Source organism: Capsicum annuum, chromosome 1 (genome assembly GCF_002878395.1).
Source record: "Capsicum annuum cultivar UCD-10X-F1 chromosome 1, UCD10Xv1.1, whole genome shotgun sequence".
NCBI classification, from domain to species: domain Eukaryota; kingdom Viridiplantae; phylum Streptophyta; class Magnoliopsida; order Solanales; family Solanaceae; genus Capsicum; species Capsicum annuum.
In genome coordinates this window covers 196,627,239-196,645,397 of record NC_061111.1, presented here as the reverse complement: position 1 = coordinate 196,645,397, position 18,159 = coordinate 196,627,239, and the positions used below count along the sequence as shown (strand labels likewise).

At 32.9% G+C, this 18,159-nt stretch overlaps 2 protein-coding genes across 2 annotated transcripts; both read right to left on the bottom strand.

The window, feature by feature from the left end:
- Positions 1–7,634: 7,634 nt before the first annotated feature.
- Positions 7,635–9,190, bottom strand: LOC107843323 (non-specific lipid transfer protein GPI-anchored 14). The gene is made up of 3 exons (XM_016687561.2): positions 8,737–9,190; positions 8,174–8,275; positions 7,635–7,854 (listed from the first exon to the last, which is right to left on the bottom strand). Exons 1-3 carry the CDS (start codon positions 9,053–9,055, stop codon positions 7,709–7,711), a joined length of 567 nt encoding a protein of 188 aa, XP_016543047.1. The 5' UTR covers positions 9,056–9,190; the 3' UTR covers positions 7,635–7,708.
- Positions 9,191–11,576: 2,386 nt separating this feature from the next.
- LOC107843315 (non-specific lipid transfer protein GPI-anchored 14) lies at positions 11,577–16,033 on the bottom strand. The gene is made up of 3 exons (XM_016687554.2): positions 15,188–16,033; positions 13,510–13,620; positions 11,577–11,800 (listed from the first exon to the last, which is right to left on the bottom strand). The coding sequence occupies exons 1-3, from the start codon at positions 15,519–15,521 to the stop codon at positions 11,655–11,657; spliced, it is 591 nt and encodes a 196-aa protein (XP_016543040.1). The 5' UTR covers positions 15,522–16,033; the 3' UTR covers positions 11,577–11,654.
- Between the last annotated feature and the right edge of the window lie 2,126 nt (positions 16,034–18,159).

The following is an 18,159-nucleotide window of genomic DNA, read 5'->3' as shown; positions in this document are numbered from 1 at the left end:
GGGGTTTAAAGTTGGGACATCTCACTTAAACGAAATTTTAAACTGTGTGCATATCTAATGTGGACTGTTAATGATTTTCCTGCTTATGGAATATTATCTGGGTGGATGACAGCTATAAAGCTGGCTTGTCCATGTTGCATAAAAAAAAAAAAATATTTCACATTGAGACATGGTCGGAAAAATTCATGGTTTGATTGTCATTGTTGTTTCTTGCCACTTGATCATGAATTTAGGAGACTCAAGAAAGCATTCAAAAGGAATAGAAAGGAATATGATGGTTCACCCCCAAGGCTATCTGGTCATGATATCTGTGAGATAGTTCAGGATTTGTCTAAAGCCAATGAAAAACCATTGTACAGGCTTGATGGATATGACATTTCGCATAACTGGACTAAGTAGAGTATATTTTGGGAGTTAGAACATTGGCCAGATAATTTACTTAGAAATAATGTTGATGTCATGCATACTGAGAAGAACTATTTTGACAATTTGTTCAACACAGTTATGGATGTCACCGGCAAAATAAAGTATAATCCTAAGGCCAGACTTGACTTACCAGAATATTGCAAACACGGAGAATTACACTTACAGGAGGGACCCAATGGCAATATTCTTAAGCCAAAGTCTAGTTTTACATTCAAGTTTGACTAAAAGCGTCAAATATGTGAGTGGGTCCAAAGTTTGAAGATGTCCGACGGATGTGCCTCAAATTTGGGAAAGAGGATTGATATGGCACAAGGAATATTGCACGGAATGAAAAGCCATGATTGTCATATTTTTATGAAACAATTACTTCCAGTTACTTTTATTGGTTTACCTGAAAACATATGGAAATCAATAGCAGAGATCAGTTCGTTCTTTAAAGACTTATGTGCCACCACATTAAAAGAAGAAAATCTGGCGTGAATGAAAAGTAATATTGTTGTTATCACCAACAAACTGGAGAAGATTTTTTCGCCAGCGTTCTTCGATGTGATGGAACATCCTCCCATTCACCTTGTGCACGAAGCTCAGCTAGTCGATCCAATTCAAACTAGGTAGATGTATCCATTCGAACGGTAAGCAATTGCAACATATTTAAATTCATACATATCTTTTTTAAATATATTAAACATCTAATCTTAAGATTGTGCAGGGCAATTGGAAAATTGAAAAGGGGTCCCAAAAACAAACTTAGGGTGGAAGTCTCTATAGTTGAGGCATATCTTGCAAGAGAAATGTCTCAATTTTGTTCATACTACTTTCGTGATGAAGTTGCTTGTTCAAGAAACTGACCGAATCATCATCAAAACGATGTGAATGAGCCTTATTTGTAACCGATATTAATTTTCAATCAATCTGATTGTAAGGCTAAAAAGACCGTACGTCGCCGGTTCACCCCCACTGAGCGCAAATTACCAACTTTGTATGTCTTATTGAATTGCCCGAAAGTTGAGCCCTTTCTAAAGTAAGGAGATTAAAATTTTAACATATCTTATTTGTTTACTCATTCCCTTAAAGAAACTAATTATGTTTCGCATATTGGATCTTCAGTTCATTTAAGGCTCAATTCCATGAAAATCAAGTGTATTTATCTTTTGCAACATGGTTTACTTATGAGGTTTGTAAGTGTATTAATATTTCTACAAATTTTAAACATTTACACATTCCTCAATTAATATATAATATATATAGATATATGTATAATACTTTTAGGTACACCAGTCACCAAATGCAGCCGCATACAATCAACTCTTGAGAGATATTTCTTCGAGTCTAGTTGAAGCTCATGCAATGTCCCATTACACAGTAAATGGGTTTAAATTTTTCACCGAACAATACTCCAGAACAAGGAAAACAAACAATAGTGGTGTTTGGGTTAAGGGTGATGATGATGTTGATTACTTTGACATCATACACGAGATCTTAGAACTGGAGTATGCTGGTTTTCCAATAAAACAAATTGTCCTCTTTCGATGTAAGTGGTTTGATCCAAGCACAAGAGGAACAAGAGTACATAAAGAGCATAACATCATTGAAGTGAAACACAATAGGTCATATCCTGTTTACGATCCATTTGTTCTAGTGCAAAATGCTAAATAAGTGTATTATGCTCCTTATTCGTTGCGCAGTGATAAGTCTGATTGATAGGCTGTAATCAAAACAAAGCCTATAGGACGGGTGGAAGTTGAGAATGTGCTTGAAACTGCATATCAAAATGAAATGCAGATTAATCACCAGCTAGTGGACATTGACTTAGTGGATAGTTTGAATCACCCGAAAAATATATTTGAAGAAGTTAATAATGCGGAAGAAGAGGTTGAGTGGGTAGGAGATGAGAAAACTTCCGAAAAGGGTGAATGGTTTAGTGGAGAGTCTTCATAAGAGGAGTATTAGTTGTGTAGATTGTATTTATTATGTATTGATGTCTTTATGCTTTGTACTATATATTTACCTTTATGTTTCTTGTTTAAGATTGATATGTAATATACTGTTTAAGATTGTTGTTTTCACTTTTCCATAATTTATATAGTAATAAAAATATTTTTTTCTATCTTGTGTCGTTGGAGCGATTTAAAATGTGAATTAGTAACTTGAAATTAGTTACTAGGAATGTTTTCTTATATATTCATTTTGTAGGAACTACCTACTTGTTAACTTCACATAATTTAGATGTCAGACAGAGGTGACAAAGGTAAGGAAAAAGTTGATCTTACAAAACCAAAAAAAAAAAAGACAACTTCTGCCTTATAGACGACCGACATGTATCCATATATCTGAGGGTCGGTTTGCCTACGCGACAGCATGACCCTCATATTCTAGGTCGTCTCAGCATTCGGTTCCTACTCCTACACATGTGGGGCCGCTTCATGGGTCTACACCGACTCAATCTGCTTCTATCACCGTGCCACAACCATAACAATACTATCAGACGGCCGCTGGCACATTCAGACATCTACCATCATTGATACCCTCTTGTAGCAGTCACGCAGCTTTGAACAGTGATTCTGCTGGATCTATTGGGTTTTTGAATCTTCAGCTTGGAGGCACTACATCGGGTGCTTCAGATCTGTCCACGCCAATGCATCTATCATCACTTGATCTGTAGCCAGGAAACAGAGATAATTCTGGGAGGTGTTATCTTGTTCAATATGCGAGAGGGTAAGATTTCTAAATATAATAATATTATTCATTACAATATTATTATGCTCTATGAAATTGCTGTTTGATCTTATATTGTAGATTTAGGTCGGATGCTGGAGTTGGACAAGCTGCGAGAAAATGCATTTGTCGAAACTTCAACGGTTACTAGACCAATTGCCAAAAGGTTCCAGAAATTGACAGTGAATGAATGTTTTAAGAATTTAATGTAAGGATTTAAATTATCGACTACTTAACATTTTGTTAGAATAAAAGATTGAATATTATATTTTTATTTTTGTTGTAGAAATTTTACTGATGGGATGATGCGAATGCATATCTTATAAAGAGAAACTTTTTCAGAAGATGTTGATCCAGATTTAACGGTCTATTGGATTATGTCTGAACCAACTTGGTACGATCTGACTGGATTAGTGAACCCTTATGTAAACAGTATATTCGCCATTGGAATAGCGAAGATATCAATTGCTGAGGAAAAAAGGAAAGAAAATTCAGGCATCATCCAAGGGTGGCTCCCTGCATGCTGCGGGTGCCAAAAGTATTATTGTTGTGCAGGAAAAAATGATATGTAACTTTTACAGTTTTAATTGTTTGTTTCTATTTAAATTTTTCTTATTTGAACATTGATAATTTTTTCATATACAGAAAAAAGAAAAGGGTAGGAGCATACCACACGATGAGCTATTCGAGGAGACTCATCTGAAAAAAAAAAGAACCCGACTGATGAAGATGTCTGGGTTGAACCTCGTGCAAAAACTCCCCATATAAGAAACAAATATTGAATTTATGAATCTTTTTCTCAAAGTTGATATTATTCAATTATAAGTACTTTAATATTTTTTGACTTTTAGTTTTAGCTTTACTTTGAATATAGGACAAATATACGCAGCTCGTTAGTGAGTATTGTAGTACTCAGCCTCCTGAAAGTCAGGGTGACCCACAACCCCAACATGTAGAGGAGGATCTATGGGAAAAAGTTGTGGGTCCTGCAGTTAGAGGCCATTACTACAGATACCACAAAAAAAATTTGGCGAGGATATTAGGTGTTCGTCCGGCCCTGCATACTCTAGCTCTTCAATTGATAGAGAAACCATTGAAAGACTAGAAAATACGATTTCTAAACTCATTAAAGAGCTTGCTAAACAGAGAGAGACGGCACAGAAGAAGGAGAAGGAAATATCATCACAAATCAGGATACTGCAGGAGCAGGTCAGCTCTATTATTCAGACTGCAGGGATTATTCCTCAGTGTCCTGGTGATGCAGTTCGGGCTGCAAAAGGTCTACGCCCCTGGGATGATATCAGCACAGATGAGGATATGGAAGACGAAGACGAATTCGATGAAGATGACTTTTAGTTTTTTGTCTTTTGTATGTGTTCTACTTTGAATTTAGACATTTTGTTGTAGTTTGTACACTTTTGAAACTATTGTTGTAGTTTTTACACTCACTTTTGTTGGACATTTTGTATGTGTTGTACACTTTTGAGAGTATTTACATTTGGTTTGTTGTTGTTGTTATTGTTGTTGTTGTTGTTGTTGTATTGCATGTTGGACCATTTGTTGATTTTTATTTTTTTTAAAAAAATTCCCAGAAAAACCGACCACAAGTGGTTGGTTTTTCAAAAAAAAATTTTGCAGAAAACCGACCACTTTCTATTAAATTTAATCAATTAATTTAATAGAAAACCGATCATTTTTTTTAAAAAATATTTTTTTCAATTTTAATAAAATAATAATGAATTTTAAATATATATATATATATATATATATATTTAAAAAAATCGGCCACAAATGTCGATTTTTAAAAAACTACCACTACTTTACCGAGCACACACTTTGGTCGATTTTGTGGTTGGAAATTGGGGAAAATCGACCATTTGTAGTCGATTTTTGTGATCGATTTTCCCTTTTTTTTTAGTAGTGTTTGTACATGATAATATGTGTTATCAAAATGGGAAAAGAGGAAAAAATGGTAGGGTAATTTTTTTTTATAACTTCGTGATTTAGGAGACAATTAAGGACGAATTCTTAGAGTTATTAAGGTGTGAAATGGCTTCGGTTTTGGATGGGTTATGCTATAATAGAAATTTTTTTCTTTAGCTACACATTGATATACTAACTTTAGAGGTCAAAATGTATAATGTGTTTTTTAACATTGTATATTTATGTAAAGTACTCAGCTTTTTCCGAAAAGTCTCATGCTATACTAGTCTATAAATGTACATAGTACGTTTGTACCAAAATATTTAATATGAAATTAATTTTGTAATATTAATTTTAAGTATTATACATATTTGAACTTTCTTTAAAAGATTAACAACTTAAAACATAGTGAGACCTTTTATTTAATTTTTTTCATAATGTTTATTTTTAGTGTAGTATTGTGTTCCACATAATAATATTATTATTTATACTAGTAAAAATTGATTCAAGTTAATAAGATCTTAAAAATCGAATATATTACATGGATGTTAGTGTAAAAATATTATTTATTACTGTGAAGATTTAAGTAGTTTAGTTTAAAGTTTTAAACTATTACTATTATTATTGAGTGATGATATTTTTTTTTAAATTTTATATAGATTTTGTACTTTTTTTACTATATTCAATATTGTCAAAAAGTAAGTAAAACCGTAAAATTAACAGTTAAAGATTTTTGAATCTTCGAAATTTTGGAGGTCTAATGTAATGACTTTATTAGCCTCACCCTTGACCTCCAATGACCTAATATTGTTAGTTCCATACTGTAAATTGTAATGTCATGCAATCATTGCTTTAAAATTAAAATATATGCAGGGCTCTAGATATATTTCGTGTCCAAAACACGTAAAGAATAAACAGGAAAAATGTGACAAGATGTTGATGCTCAATTGATGATATATATATATATATATATATATATAATATTGACCTGTCTTATTGTACTCAATAGCAAAATTGTATCAAAGTTTGGAAAATTGGTTCATGTGTAGATCGTTGATTACATAAAGAGCAAGAAATAACTGAGATAACGAATATTTAAGCTAATTAATTACAGGAAATACAATGTACTAGGACACAATGGTGAAGTTAGAAATTACGTTACGGGTGTTCAAAAATTAATATACACATACAAAAGTAATTTATGACATTTATACTTCGTGTAACTTTTATATATACAATATGATTTTTCAATGGAGGGTGTTCAATTAACCACCATATATGTCTACGCTAGGACATATTTGAATGATGTGTAATAAAACATATAACTTAATAAAGAAGCATATGAGCAGAAAACTGTAGTTAATTACCTACAAAAAGATGTTGTATTAAGCAAATAAGAATTCTACAAAATTTGATTTTTCATAAAAAGATGTTGTATTAAGCAAATAAGAATTCTACAAAATTTGATTTTTCATAAAGTAGATTCTTTGCACATGAGGTTTTCTCAAAATTTGATCATATGAAGATTGCTCGTACCTGGATCGAAATCGCTTTCAAGGCAATAGTGTTTGTAAATTGTAATAGGTTGTTTACTGGTTTTGAATTTTCAATATTGTATTATTTTTCTAACATGAATAACCATACATCATGATATGATTCAAATATTAGAAAACCAAGCAGAAGGGCTATCTGAGAAGCAAAACGTAACATGCTATTCTAATAAAACAGAAAAACCTATTAGATATCCCAAATGCACAACAGTATCATCCTTTATTTCGCTGCTTCCACGACTTAAACCCCGCGATAACATATGAGTACTGCTACTAAAAGGAATGTTCAATTTCGACACTAATAACAAACACGCTCAATAATCAATCAATATCAACTGCTATAGACTACTAATTAAGTAGGTACACTGGATATCAATAACTTTTGAAAGTATCATCATGATACTATCATGAAACAATATAGAACTTGTGACACATCAGGTCATAGCAACTATGCAGAGTCAACATTCCTTACCCACAGTTATAAAACCTCAGATTTTTCATCACTAAGGCTATCACTTTTGCTCCATTGATTGTTGCTCTCAATCTCTCATGCTCTCAAGCTTAAGTTCACAAAGTTATTGTATCAGGGGACATTGCCAGACAACTATCCCGGTGACACTTGAATAAGAATTTTCTACTTTGTTTTAACTGCAGTTTGTCCACTTTTCCACTTTTTCATATTCCCTTGTTTATATTTAGCAGTTTCGTATCAACAACAATCACCATTTGATCATCCTAATCTCCATGTCCTTGATCTACTTAAAAAATTCAATTGTTATCCTACATTGTGGACTTCGGGGTAAACGCATATAAAAATGGTTTTCATAAAAAAATTGATTGCTATAGTGAAATGTTGTTATTGAGAGGTCTAACTATAGACTATAGTGCAGTTCCAAAAGGAAAAACAAAAACAAAATTAAGATGGAGTTACCTATATGACAAAGATCTGCCTTCAATATATAACTCAGAGAAAATATTATAGTGAATACCATCGAGTTAGAAGGGCTATGAAGACAGAAGTAAAGCAAGAATACAAATTATCATCCAATTAACAAAATGATAGCTTAATATTATGATACAGATAAGCTTTAGATTCATATGAAGAAATTTGAAGTTAAAGACCAAACAAGGAGAACTCCAACATTTGCATCTAATCCAAACCATCTCTTTCCAATATGACAACCTGCTGATTTAGGAGCACTTGCTACACCTGCAGGGCCACCTGTGGGACTAGATCCAACTGCAAAAGAATTGAAACACCAAAAAAAGAAAAGAGTTTAACCTATATAAAGTTGACCTCATAAAGAATTTATACACTATAAACATCACATATATGATTACCAGTAAAGTTGAAAAAAAAAAAAGTGGAATTCTCAATAGAAATAAGACAGGTTACTTGTTACAGTATTATATTATTGTGTGTATAAGTAGAATTCAGACGAGAAAAGGCAAAAAAAAAAAAAATCGAAACCCCTGAATCACCAATTTTTCTTTAAATAAATGCATTTTAACTAGAGAAATTTTTAAAAAATGTGAAAGAATGTAGTAGTATAACTTACCTGAAGGAATGGGACTATTAGCAACTGGACTGCCAGCAATGCTGCTTGAACCATTATAGAATATTTGCGCATCTGGTGAATTTGCAGGCAAGTGGAGAAGAGCTGCATATCATCGCAAAGTTAAACGATAACAATCAAACACATTAGGAGGCGGATCCAGAATTTAAACTCAGGGGCTCAATCTTTTAAGATGATTAGAGATGAATCCATAATATATTTGAAGTTATGATTCATGTGTACTAGTTATTGCAGTTTTAGTAAATTTTTATGTAAGTTGAAAGAGATGGCTTCAACGTCCAATTGATCCAGTACCTATAATGGTACAACCGCCCTTAACACATTGTACTCAGAGGGTTAACACCCCATAAATCAGATTGTGAAATCTTTCAAACTATTAGTTTCACTTGGTTGAGGCAGAGTTTCATTTTGCCTTCCACCGAATCCTTAGATGGTACGCAAAAACAAGAGTGAAACTACGAGGTAAAAGCAGGCGTGCCTCCTCTTATAAGAGAACATAATGGGTACTACACTTGATAACTCAAAAAGAACACTGTTGTACTTACCAGGGCATTCAGAAATGTTAGCAGGGGTTTGACAAACAGATGGCAAGGTTAAAGCAAGTGTAACATTGATTTGAAGTCCCAAATCAGGATCATTTCTATTCTTAATTAGCAAACAAAGACACTTCTTGTTAGATTTCAACACTTGCTTTAAACCAGTGCAGCAATCTGGTGTAGGTTCTGGTGCATCACCTCCAACATAAGGCAAACACGTTGCCAAACCAATCAATGATTGTGTACACTCTTGTTTGTCCTTATCTGTGGCTGAACTTGCAAATACACATAACATGAAGAACAACACCAGCCTGAATTGATATTTCATGTTGCAAGAATCCTGTTTTTGCCTTTTGATAGTTTTAGTTATGTGAAGATAGTGATAGTGGAAGGATAGACATTCCTTTGGCTCTTCAAATTTGCTTATGTAATCATTATACTATCACTACCTCAAATATATTTTATATTTTTAATATGATGTGATATTATTCGCATTAAAAATAGATGTTTTTGCATTTTTCCATAAATAGCAACTTTCATAGCATTTTTAGCATATATATAAAAATCTTCATAATTATTAATCAATTATTAATACTTTATATATAATATAATTATGAAGATCTTCAATAATCAATCCTCATACAATTATATATATCTATATATCGTAATTAGTTTATACAATTATATATATCTATATATCGTAATTAGTTTAGAACTATATTTCTGATATACTTTATACGCACACTTGGCATAGACAATTATTAAAGAGTTAAATATTTATATCTAAAAAATTCGTGAATCAATAAATCAATAATTAACCAAATTTGTACATGATAATATGTGTTTTATCCAAAATGGAAAACGAAGAAGAAATGGTAGGGTATTTTTTTTTATGACCTCTTGATTTAGGAGACAATTAAAGACTAATTCTTACCGTTACTAAGGTGCGAAAATTTAGGCTAATAATGGGGCTTCAGTTTCGGATGGGATATGCTATAATAGGAATTTATTTGGCTACAGATTGATATAATAACTTTAGTGCTAAAAATGTGTAATGTGTTTTTTTAACATTGTTTATTCACGTAAAGTAAACTTTTTCAAAAAGTCTCATGTTACTAAGAATATTCGTATGCCTAATATAACTTATTTTTTTTCTTTTAGCTATTAATATGATACTTTGTTTTCAATGTTTGAATTTTGAGAGTCAAAAATTAATTTTGTGTTCTTTCATATACTTTATAAGTACTTTAAATTATTAATTATTGTAACTTATAATTTTTTTAGTTTAATAAAATTTAAAATTTATTTTCAAGAACTTAAAGATTTTATATCTGAATTTACAATTAAATTAAAAATTTTAATTCTCAAAATTCGAATTGCTAAACATAAATTGAGATAAAGGGAGTAATATTAAATAACTTCCCCTTATAAGAAGACTAATAATTCATTTGTTTGCACTTAATGGTGGCCTGAATGAAATGATTCAAATCTTAGGACATTAAGTGCATTTGTTTTCGTTAAGATTTAATGACTTAATTGGTCTTTAACCATTAAGAACAAAGTTTTAATACCGTTAAGAGGTATATTCTTGTATGGATAAAATCTACCACCAATCTATCCACAATCACTAGTCATCACCACTGCCATTTTTATCTATCACAACCACCACCACCGCTTTCAACCACCATTACCGTTGTCAACCACCCCACCAACCATCGTCGCCGCCAACCACTACTATCCGTTACCATCACACCGACCATTCCATCATTATATTATATAAATTGTCACCATCATCGCTGTCACCTCCACCACCACTATCAACTAGTACTACTACCATTGTGGTCAATTCCTACAACTTAATCAACTCCAGCATCACTATTAGCACCGCAGCCAACTATCATCAACACACCACCAGCTGTCACGCATTCGTCAACTATCATTGCCAACATTGCCGCCATCGGTACCTGCACTATTCTCAACCACTACCACAAGTACAATCAATTCCTTCTACCACCCACTTCTACCATCACAACTAGAACCCCGCCAATTACCACACATTCTTTAGTCACCACCATCAACTCTGCCAACTACCAACATTAACCAACTTCAACATCACAAAACCAACACAAATATTATCACGGGCCACCATCATGACAGCCACTACAACACCAATCAACTCTATTTTTATCATCATAACTATTACCGTCAATAAAGTTGAGTCTTGAATTTGAAACTTCTAGGTTCTGCATTCTAACTATGAGAAGTTACTGCGTTCTAAATTTATAATTTGTAAATATTATATTCAATGAATTGTTAATAAACATATAGAATTTGAACCAAAGTTATTTAATTCTGCCGAACATGTAGATGCCCGTTAATCTAATTAATTCCTAGATTCTAGCTCTTTATTATTTCTTTGAGTTAATTACTTGCATTTCAATTGTTGATTAATTCTTTCTTTCTTATATCTTAGATCAAACTTATTGGTTGTATTTATATACATCTAGGTAATTAAAATTACGTAGGTATGTTCGTGCAACAATTGTTTCCTATAATTTTATTGCTTTGCATCATAATTGATCTGGTGTTCGTGTGGGATTAAAGAATGTAGTCATCATCAATTTTGTTGGATTCTTGAGCCCATTTCACATTAGTACTGTTAAGTCAGTACAAAAACCCCATCACTGCAGGAGGAAGTATAGTGTAGTTTGAAGAAGGGAAAATTAAAAACAAAACTAAGATGGCATATGATATATCTATCTATGTGACAAAAAACACTACCTTAAATATATCGCTCTGAGAAAATATTAGTGAATTCTATCAAATTAGAAGGACAAGCAAGACACAGGTAAAGCAAGAATACAAGGATCATCCATTTAACAAAATGATAGCTTAATTATTAGAGTATGATACAAATAAGCTTAGATTCATATGAAGAAATCTGAAGTTAAAGACCAAATAAGGACAACTCCAATAATTGCATCTAATCCAAACCATCTCCTTCCAATATGACAACCTGCAGATTTAGGAGCACTTGCTACACCTGCAGGGCCACCTGTGGGACTATATCCAACTGCAAAAATGTTGCAACACACACAAAAAAACAGAAGTTTAACCTTTATACATTTAATTAAAAAAAATAATTTATACAGTATAACGTCGCAAAAATAATAACTATAAGTAATGTTTTAAAGAAAGTGGAATCATACACTAGAAATAAGACACGTTACCTGTTATAATAATAATTACATTGATAGTGTATAAATTACATTATTACCTTGTCAGCGTGTATAAGTTGAATTCAAATGAGAAAAAGGGCACGGGGTGTAGTAAAGGTTCCGCCATGTGCAGGGTCGGGGAAGGGCAAGACCACAAGGATTTGGTGGATGCAATCTTACCTTGCAATTTGCATTTCTACAAGAGGCTGTTTTCAAGGCTTAAACCCGTAACCTCATGGTCATATGACAACAATCAGGGGCAAAGCTAGGATGTTTACAGTAGGAGTGCAGGATGGTGTTAAAGAAAGTTAACTGCAGGTGACAGGGTTTGTTGAGGGTGTATTTCCTACTAGATATTTGGTCCTTCCACTCTCTCCATAGAAGTGGACAAAGATGGAGTGTAATCAATTATGTCAGAAGATAACTGGAAAGATCAGAATGGTATCCAACATGCTCCTTTTTTATACTGGTAAGCTGCAGGTCATAACATCTGTACTGTTTTCCATCGATAATTTCTGGGGACCTGTGTTCATTGTTCCTCAGAGTGTGGTTAAGGAAGTAGATAGGTGGTGTGTAGGGATTACCTAATGGAGAGCACTGAATGCAAGAAGGTGACTGCACTGGTGGATTGAGAACTGTTATGTTGGCCAAAGCAATAGGGAAGCTTGAGTATCAAAGGCTATAAAAACTGGAATGTAGCATGTGTTGGTAAACACATCTGGTTACTGATGGAAAAGTAGGATATTCTTTAGGTCAAATGAGTAAATGAATTGTATATGCAGAGTAACAATGACTTTGTGTACCCCGTGGAGATTGTAGCTGGTACTGGGAGTAACACAAGCCGAAGACAAGGATGCAAGAATGGTACTGCAATGGACATTATTGTCTAACTGGAAGTGGTAGGTATTCTGTAGCACTGGGGTATCTGAAACTGATAGGAAATATGCCTAAGATGGAGGTAGCTGGCCTGATATGGAATAGAGTATCAATGCGTAAGCATAGCTTTATAAGCTGGCTTGCTGTCTTGGGAAGGCTACTGACAGAGGATAAAGTGCACAAGATGGGATTAGGGGCTGGTGATACTGATTGCAGCTTATGTAGTTCATCTATTCACTGCCTGTTCTTGGAGCATGGAGGTTTGGTGCAATATTCAACAATGGCTGGGATAACTTGTCCTAGTCAAGGGGTACAGGAAATGCTCACATGGATTAAACACAAGCACTGGAACAACGGCAGGAAAGATATTCTAGTTGCTGCTTATCAAGCTGTGGTCTACAACATCTGGTAGGTCAGGAATCTGAAGATTTACTGTTTATAGCAATTTTGTTACTCAGCAGGTGCAATATGTAATTAGGGAGAGACTAGAAAAAATTAAGGGATTAAGGATTAGGAAATGTAGTAGTTTAATACAGAAAATAAGTAATTAAAGGCTTGCTTGAGGTCTACTAATCCGGTACCTGTGTGTAGGTAACCACGATTATAGATGCTCTTTTAGGTGTATTTGTTCGTTTGTTGGTATGGTAATAGTTCACCGTTTATTGCCCAAAAAAAAAAAAAAACTTACCAGAAGGAATGGGACTATTAGCAAGTGGACTGCCGGCAATGCTGCTTGAACCATTAGCTATTTGATAGAATACTTGAGCATCTGGTGAATTTGCAGGCAAGTGGAGAAGAGCTGCATATCATCACAAAGTTAATTTGTCAAGGATTAACTTGTTCATTTTTCAGAAACAGAAAATGGAAAAGAATTTTTTAGTACTAATATTTAGAGATTCAATAGCTACAAAGATATCAGTCAAAACACATTTCAGAGACGGATCCAGAATTTAAACTCTATGAGTTTAACCTTTTAAGATTCTTAGCGTTGAATCCATTATTATTTTGAATAGATGGCACTTCCTTGCCTCAATCTCCATTACACCAAACTTTGACTTTCCATAAAACTATACACAAATCTTAACCTAGAAAATACATCAATAATTTTCCATCATTTCTTGTACTCAATCACTTAAACCAAACGTATCATTCATTATTATAAATTACTTGTGCTAGTGAGCTTTCTCAAATCTCATCTATAAAAACAGAATACTCCATACCAAGAGCCTCAACAAGAAGTCCAAAACAATCTAAAATCTTTTAATTAACCATGAATTCGTCAAGCCAAACAAAAGCGGTAGTACCACTAGTCATGACACTAATTTTTATGCTGCTAATAATTATTGCACCAGATTCAGAAAGTGCTATCACTTGCGGTACTGTGATTAGTACAATTAGCCCTGCATCAGCTACTTACAAGGTGTTGGTGGGAAACAACCACAACCTTGCTGTGCTGATTGTCAATCTCTTACATCAGCTACAACAAGTGCAGCAGATAGGCAGGCTGCATGCACATGTCTAAAGAATGCATCTCAAAAGGTCAACATTAATGCTCAACTAGCACAAAGTCTTCCTCAGAATTGCGGAATCCTTCAACCACTGTTGATTGCACCAAGTAATATTACTCTTCCCTATTCTCCTCTTCTCCTCCTCCACCCCCCACCCCCCGCACCCCAGCCTCCCAAACCTTATAAATGTGTTTGGTACGACGATAGTGGTTTTTCATACATGATATTAGAAAATCTTTTCCTGAAATATATAATATTTTTCAAAATAATTCTAGTGTTTGATTGGTGAGTGAAAAATATTTTTGGAAAATATATATATATTATCTTAATAATATATTAATTGATAGTGTTCTGATGGAACTTTTTAGCATTAGTGATCAACAATAATGTATAAATGTTGATTGAAGCAAGTGAAATGATATTAAAAGCTAGTAAAATAAATATAGTGGTGTCAAATAAGCGGATTATCATTGAATTTGAACGAGTCAAAATAAAATATCAGTAAATATCGGGTCATAAACATGTCAAAGGTTAACTAGGTTGAGATGACCTGGTCAAGAGGGTCGAAAGAATGGGTGATAACCCAACCACCTGTCCACCTCTTAAAGCTGTATAATTAACTTGTTGATATCCCGGCGAAGAGAGTCATCATTTGTGTTGCTTCAAGAGAGGGCTTTTCTCCTAGTAAGAAAACTACTCTACATAACCCCCATTTGCCCCCTTACTAATACCGTAATACAATAAAGAGTAACTCAAAAACAAGAGTGAAACTACGAGTTAAAAACAGGCATGCCTTTCTTATAAGAGAATATGATAAGGCTACACATGATAACTGAAAAATATAAGTATTGTACTTACCAGGGCATTCAGAAATGTTAGCTGGGGCTTTACAAACGGAGGGCAAGGTTAAAGCAAGTGTAACATTGAGTTGAAGTCCCAAATCAGGATCATTTCTATCCTTAATTAGCAAACAAAGACACTTCTTGCTAGATTTCAACACTTGTTTCAAGCCAGTGCAACAATCTGGTGTAGGAGCTGGTGCATTACCTCCAACATAAGGCAAACATGTTGCCAAACCAATCAATGATTGTGTACACTCTTGTTTGTCCTTCTCTGTGTCTGAATTTCCAAATACACATAACATGAAGAACAGCACCAATCTGAACTGATATTTCATGCTGCTAGAAGCCATATTGAATAGTTGCTAGAGGTAACTGTGGTGTGTCTTGAATCCTGTTTTTGCCTTTTGGTAGTTTTAGTTATGTGAAGAAAGTGATAGTGGAAAGATAAGACATTCCTCTTTGGCTTTTCAAGTTAACTTATATATAATCATTACTACCACTAGGCATGAGCCACTTCTAGAACCAGCATCCTTCTTTTAAAATAAAGATTGTGCACATAGAAAATAATGTTGCATACATAGGATAAGAACATTTTTCTAGAAAAAATTTCTAATTTCGTCACTATCTAAAACATAGTAACATTCAATTAACTTCCCCTTGAAACAAGCAAATATCACTCAATGCCTTGTGGTTGAAAAGTGTTCACAAAGCCTTTTCAAATCTTTTCTCATTTGTCTTTAAGAATTGTTGGCTTTGTTACGGAAGATTCCAAGGACCACTAAGCGAAGAACTGAAGATGTTTCAAGAAACAAGAAAGCTAAATTAATTTTTATGACTATGGAGTGTGCATTAACCTGTAAGTACCTCAATTAATTTTACAAAGTGTTCTGTATTTGTTATTTTTTACTTACGTAGATGCCAGCATTATTCAACAAGCAATATATTGAAGTCAAAATTTTCATTAGGAGGTTCAAAATATAATGATATAAATAAAAAACAAATAAAAAAATTTCAAAATCTACCATATATATATAAAAAAAAATAACTAGTATTTTCTTGTGAGTTTTTAATTTAGGATGGGAGTGTAGGTGGATATACAAAGTGGGCCACTTTACCAACCCACTATAGAATGTAAACCAATGAAACCTGGACCACTCCTTCATACTTAGCTGATTTTCTAGTTCATTTTCGTGCTGTTATCATTGGTTTGTCTTGCCTGTATTTAGCCTTGACATCATTTGGGCATGCCTATCATGTCATATTCCACTTATTTTTATGGATCAAATTAAATTAGCCAATTCAACTTGTTAAATCGTACTGTAAGATAATTGTGTTGAAAAAAATTACATACATACACACTTTAATTTATTATATTTTTACAAATTTTCATCCTTATAAAGTAATTTAAAAAATTCTAATTAATTATTTATTTTAATTGAATGTACCGGAGAGCTAATTATATATCTCAACAGATTTAAAATTGAAAAATATATAGCGTGAGCTAATTATGTATCTTTACAAAAAAAAATGTAACTTCATTGGATGTATTATGTATATCGATAGACCCAAAATCAAAAAAAAAATATCGAGAGTTAATTATGTATCTTTACAAAGAAAAAATATATCTTCGTTGGATGTATTAGGAGATAATTATGTATATCGATAAATTTAAATTAATTTTTTTAATAATTATATAAAATATCAAAATACTGTCGAAATTTATGTTGTTTGTCCATGTAATATGAAGAATTAGAGGCCAGGCTTTTTACTAGCAAAGACAAAGTCACGGTCGACGGTCCAGTCAAGGCCCAAGTAATATTGCCCAATGTGGTTCAACTTTTTGACCTCATGAATTTGTCCTTTTGAGTTTTAATCCAAAAGCCACCCGAATAATCAGATACCAATTTAAAATTTGAATTTATACATTCTTATCATCACGATCAGAAGTTGATAAATTTAATTGAGTTACATTCAAATATTTTTAAATATTTAATGAGATTCTTAGTATTATTAAATTTACGTAAATCTGTAAATTATATGTGGATTCATCTCTAATAATTGAACTCTTGCTCCTGCCTTAAGTGGATACTCACTCTGTACTTGTCTGTTTATCACAAGTCAATATGAAAAGTGTTGCATCTCAAGGCTTGTTTGCATATGAACTTAAAAGGGAATTTATTGTGACAGTTACCTTAGGTAAATCTCACTTCGAAATGAAAAGAGAGCATATAAAGATGAGTTCATAATTTAACTGTTGAGACACTTTTTATGTTAACTCACAGAGACAAATCAGTGAGTCTCGTAAGCTTTGAAATGGACAAAAATAAAGTTGGATCAGAACGAACAATACTTTAATAATTAGATCTGGACCGTTACAGTAGAACATAAACCTAAAGCGATACAAATCACCATGTAAAATTTGTCATAAACACTTAATTAAGGCCCTGTTTGTTTGTAAATGGTTCAGACTTCAGCGTGCATTTTTTTCTTTTTTAAAGAACTTCTTAATATATCTAAAGATATCTGAATGGATAAGATATGAAAAGAAGTCTAAATAGCATTCAGACTTTTTGTAAAACATAATCTCTAACTCTCTCACTTCACTATTTTCTCTCTCTTTTCACATTATCTCTCTCCCTCTCTTTTCACGTCTCTCTCTTCCTCTTCACTTGCTTTCCTTCTCTATGATTCACCAAAAATTTTTATAAATATTTTAGTCATCAATTTGTATATTCATTATTTGCTTAACTCTAAATTTCTGCTTGTAATTTTTTGTTTTGATTATAAAATTTGTAGTTCTTTAGATAATAGAATCTTGTGTGTGTCTGTTCATAACGTAACATTTAACTTACTAATGATATTTTCACTTAGATTCCATGGTTAACAAATAAACATGTGTCCGTTCTTGTATTAATTAGTTATTCAAATACTTTAATATTTATGCATCTAAGTCAAAATTATATATTTTAGTTTGTTGGATCAGTTTAA

What these genes read in the sequence shown, in the direction of transcription:
- LOC107843323 (XM_016687561.2), bottom strand. Translation starts at nt 9,055, where the DNA reads ATGAAATATCAATTCAGGCTGGTGTTGTTCTTCATGTTATGTGTATTT. An exon ending in TAACATTTCTGAATGCCCTG is followed by an intron (nt 8,276 to 8,736) that starts GTAAGTACAACA and finishes GATGATATGCAG; the next exon opens with CTCTTCTCCACTTGCCTGCA. An exon ending in TAATAGTCCCATTCCTTCAG is followed by an intron (nt 7,855 to 8,173) that starts GTAAGTTATACT and finishes ATTCTTTTGCAG; the next exon opens with TTGGATCTAGTCCCACAGGT.
- LOC107843315 (XM_016687554.2), bottom strand. Translation starts at nt 15,521, where the DNA reads ATGGCTTCTAGCAGCATGAAATATCAGTTCAGATTGGTGCTGTTCTTC. An exon ending in TAACATTTCTGAATGCCCTG is followed by an intron (nt 13,621 to 15,187) that starts GTAAGTACAATA and finishes GATGATATGCAG; the next exon opens with CTCTTCTCCACTTGCCTGCA. An exon ending in TAATAGTCCCATTCCTTCTG is followed by an intron (nt 11,801 to 13,509) that starts GTAAGTTTTTTT and finishes ACATTTTTGCAG; the next exon opens with TTGGATATAGTCCCACAGGT.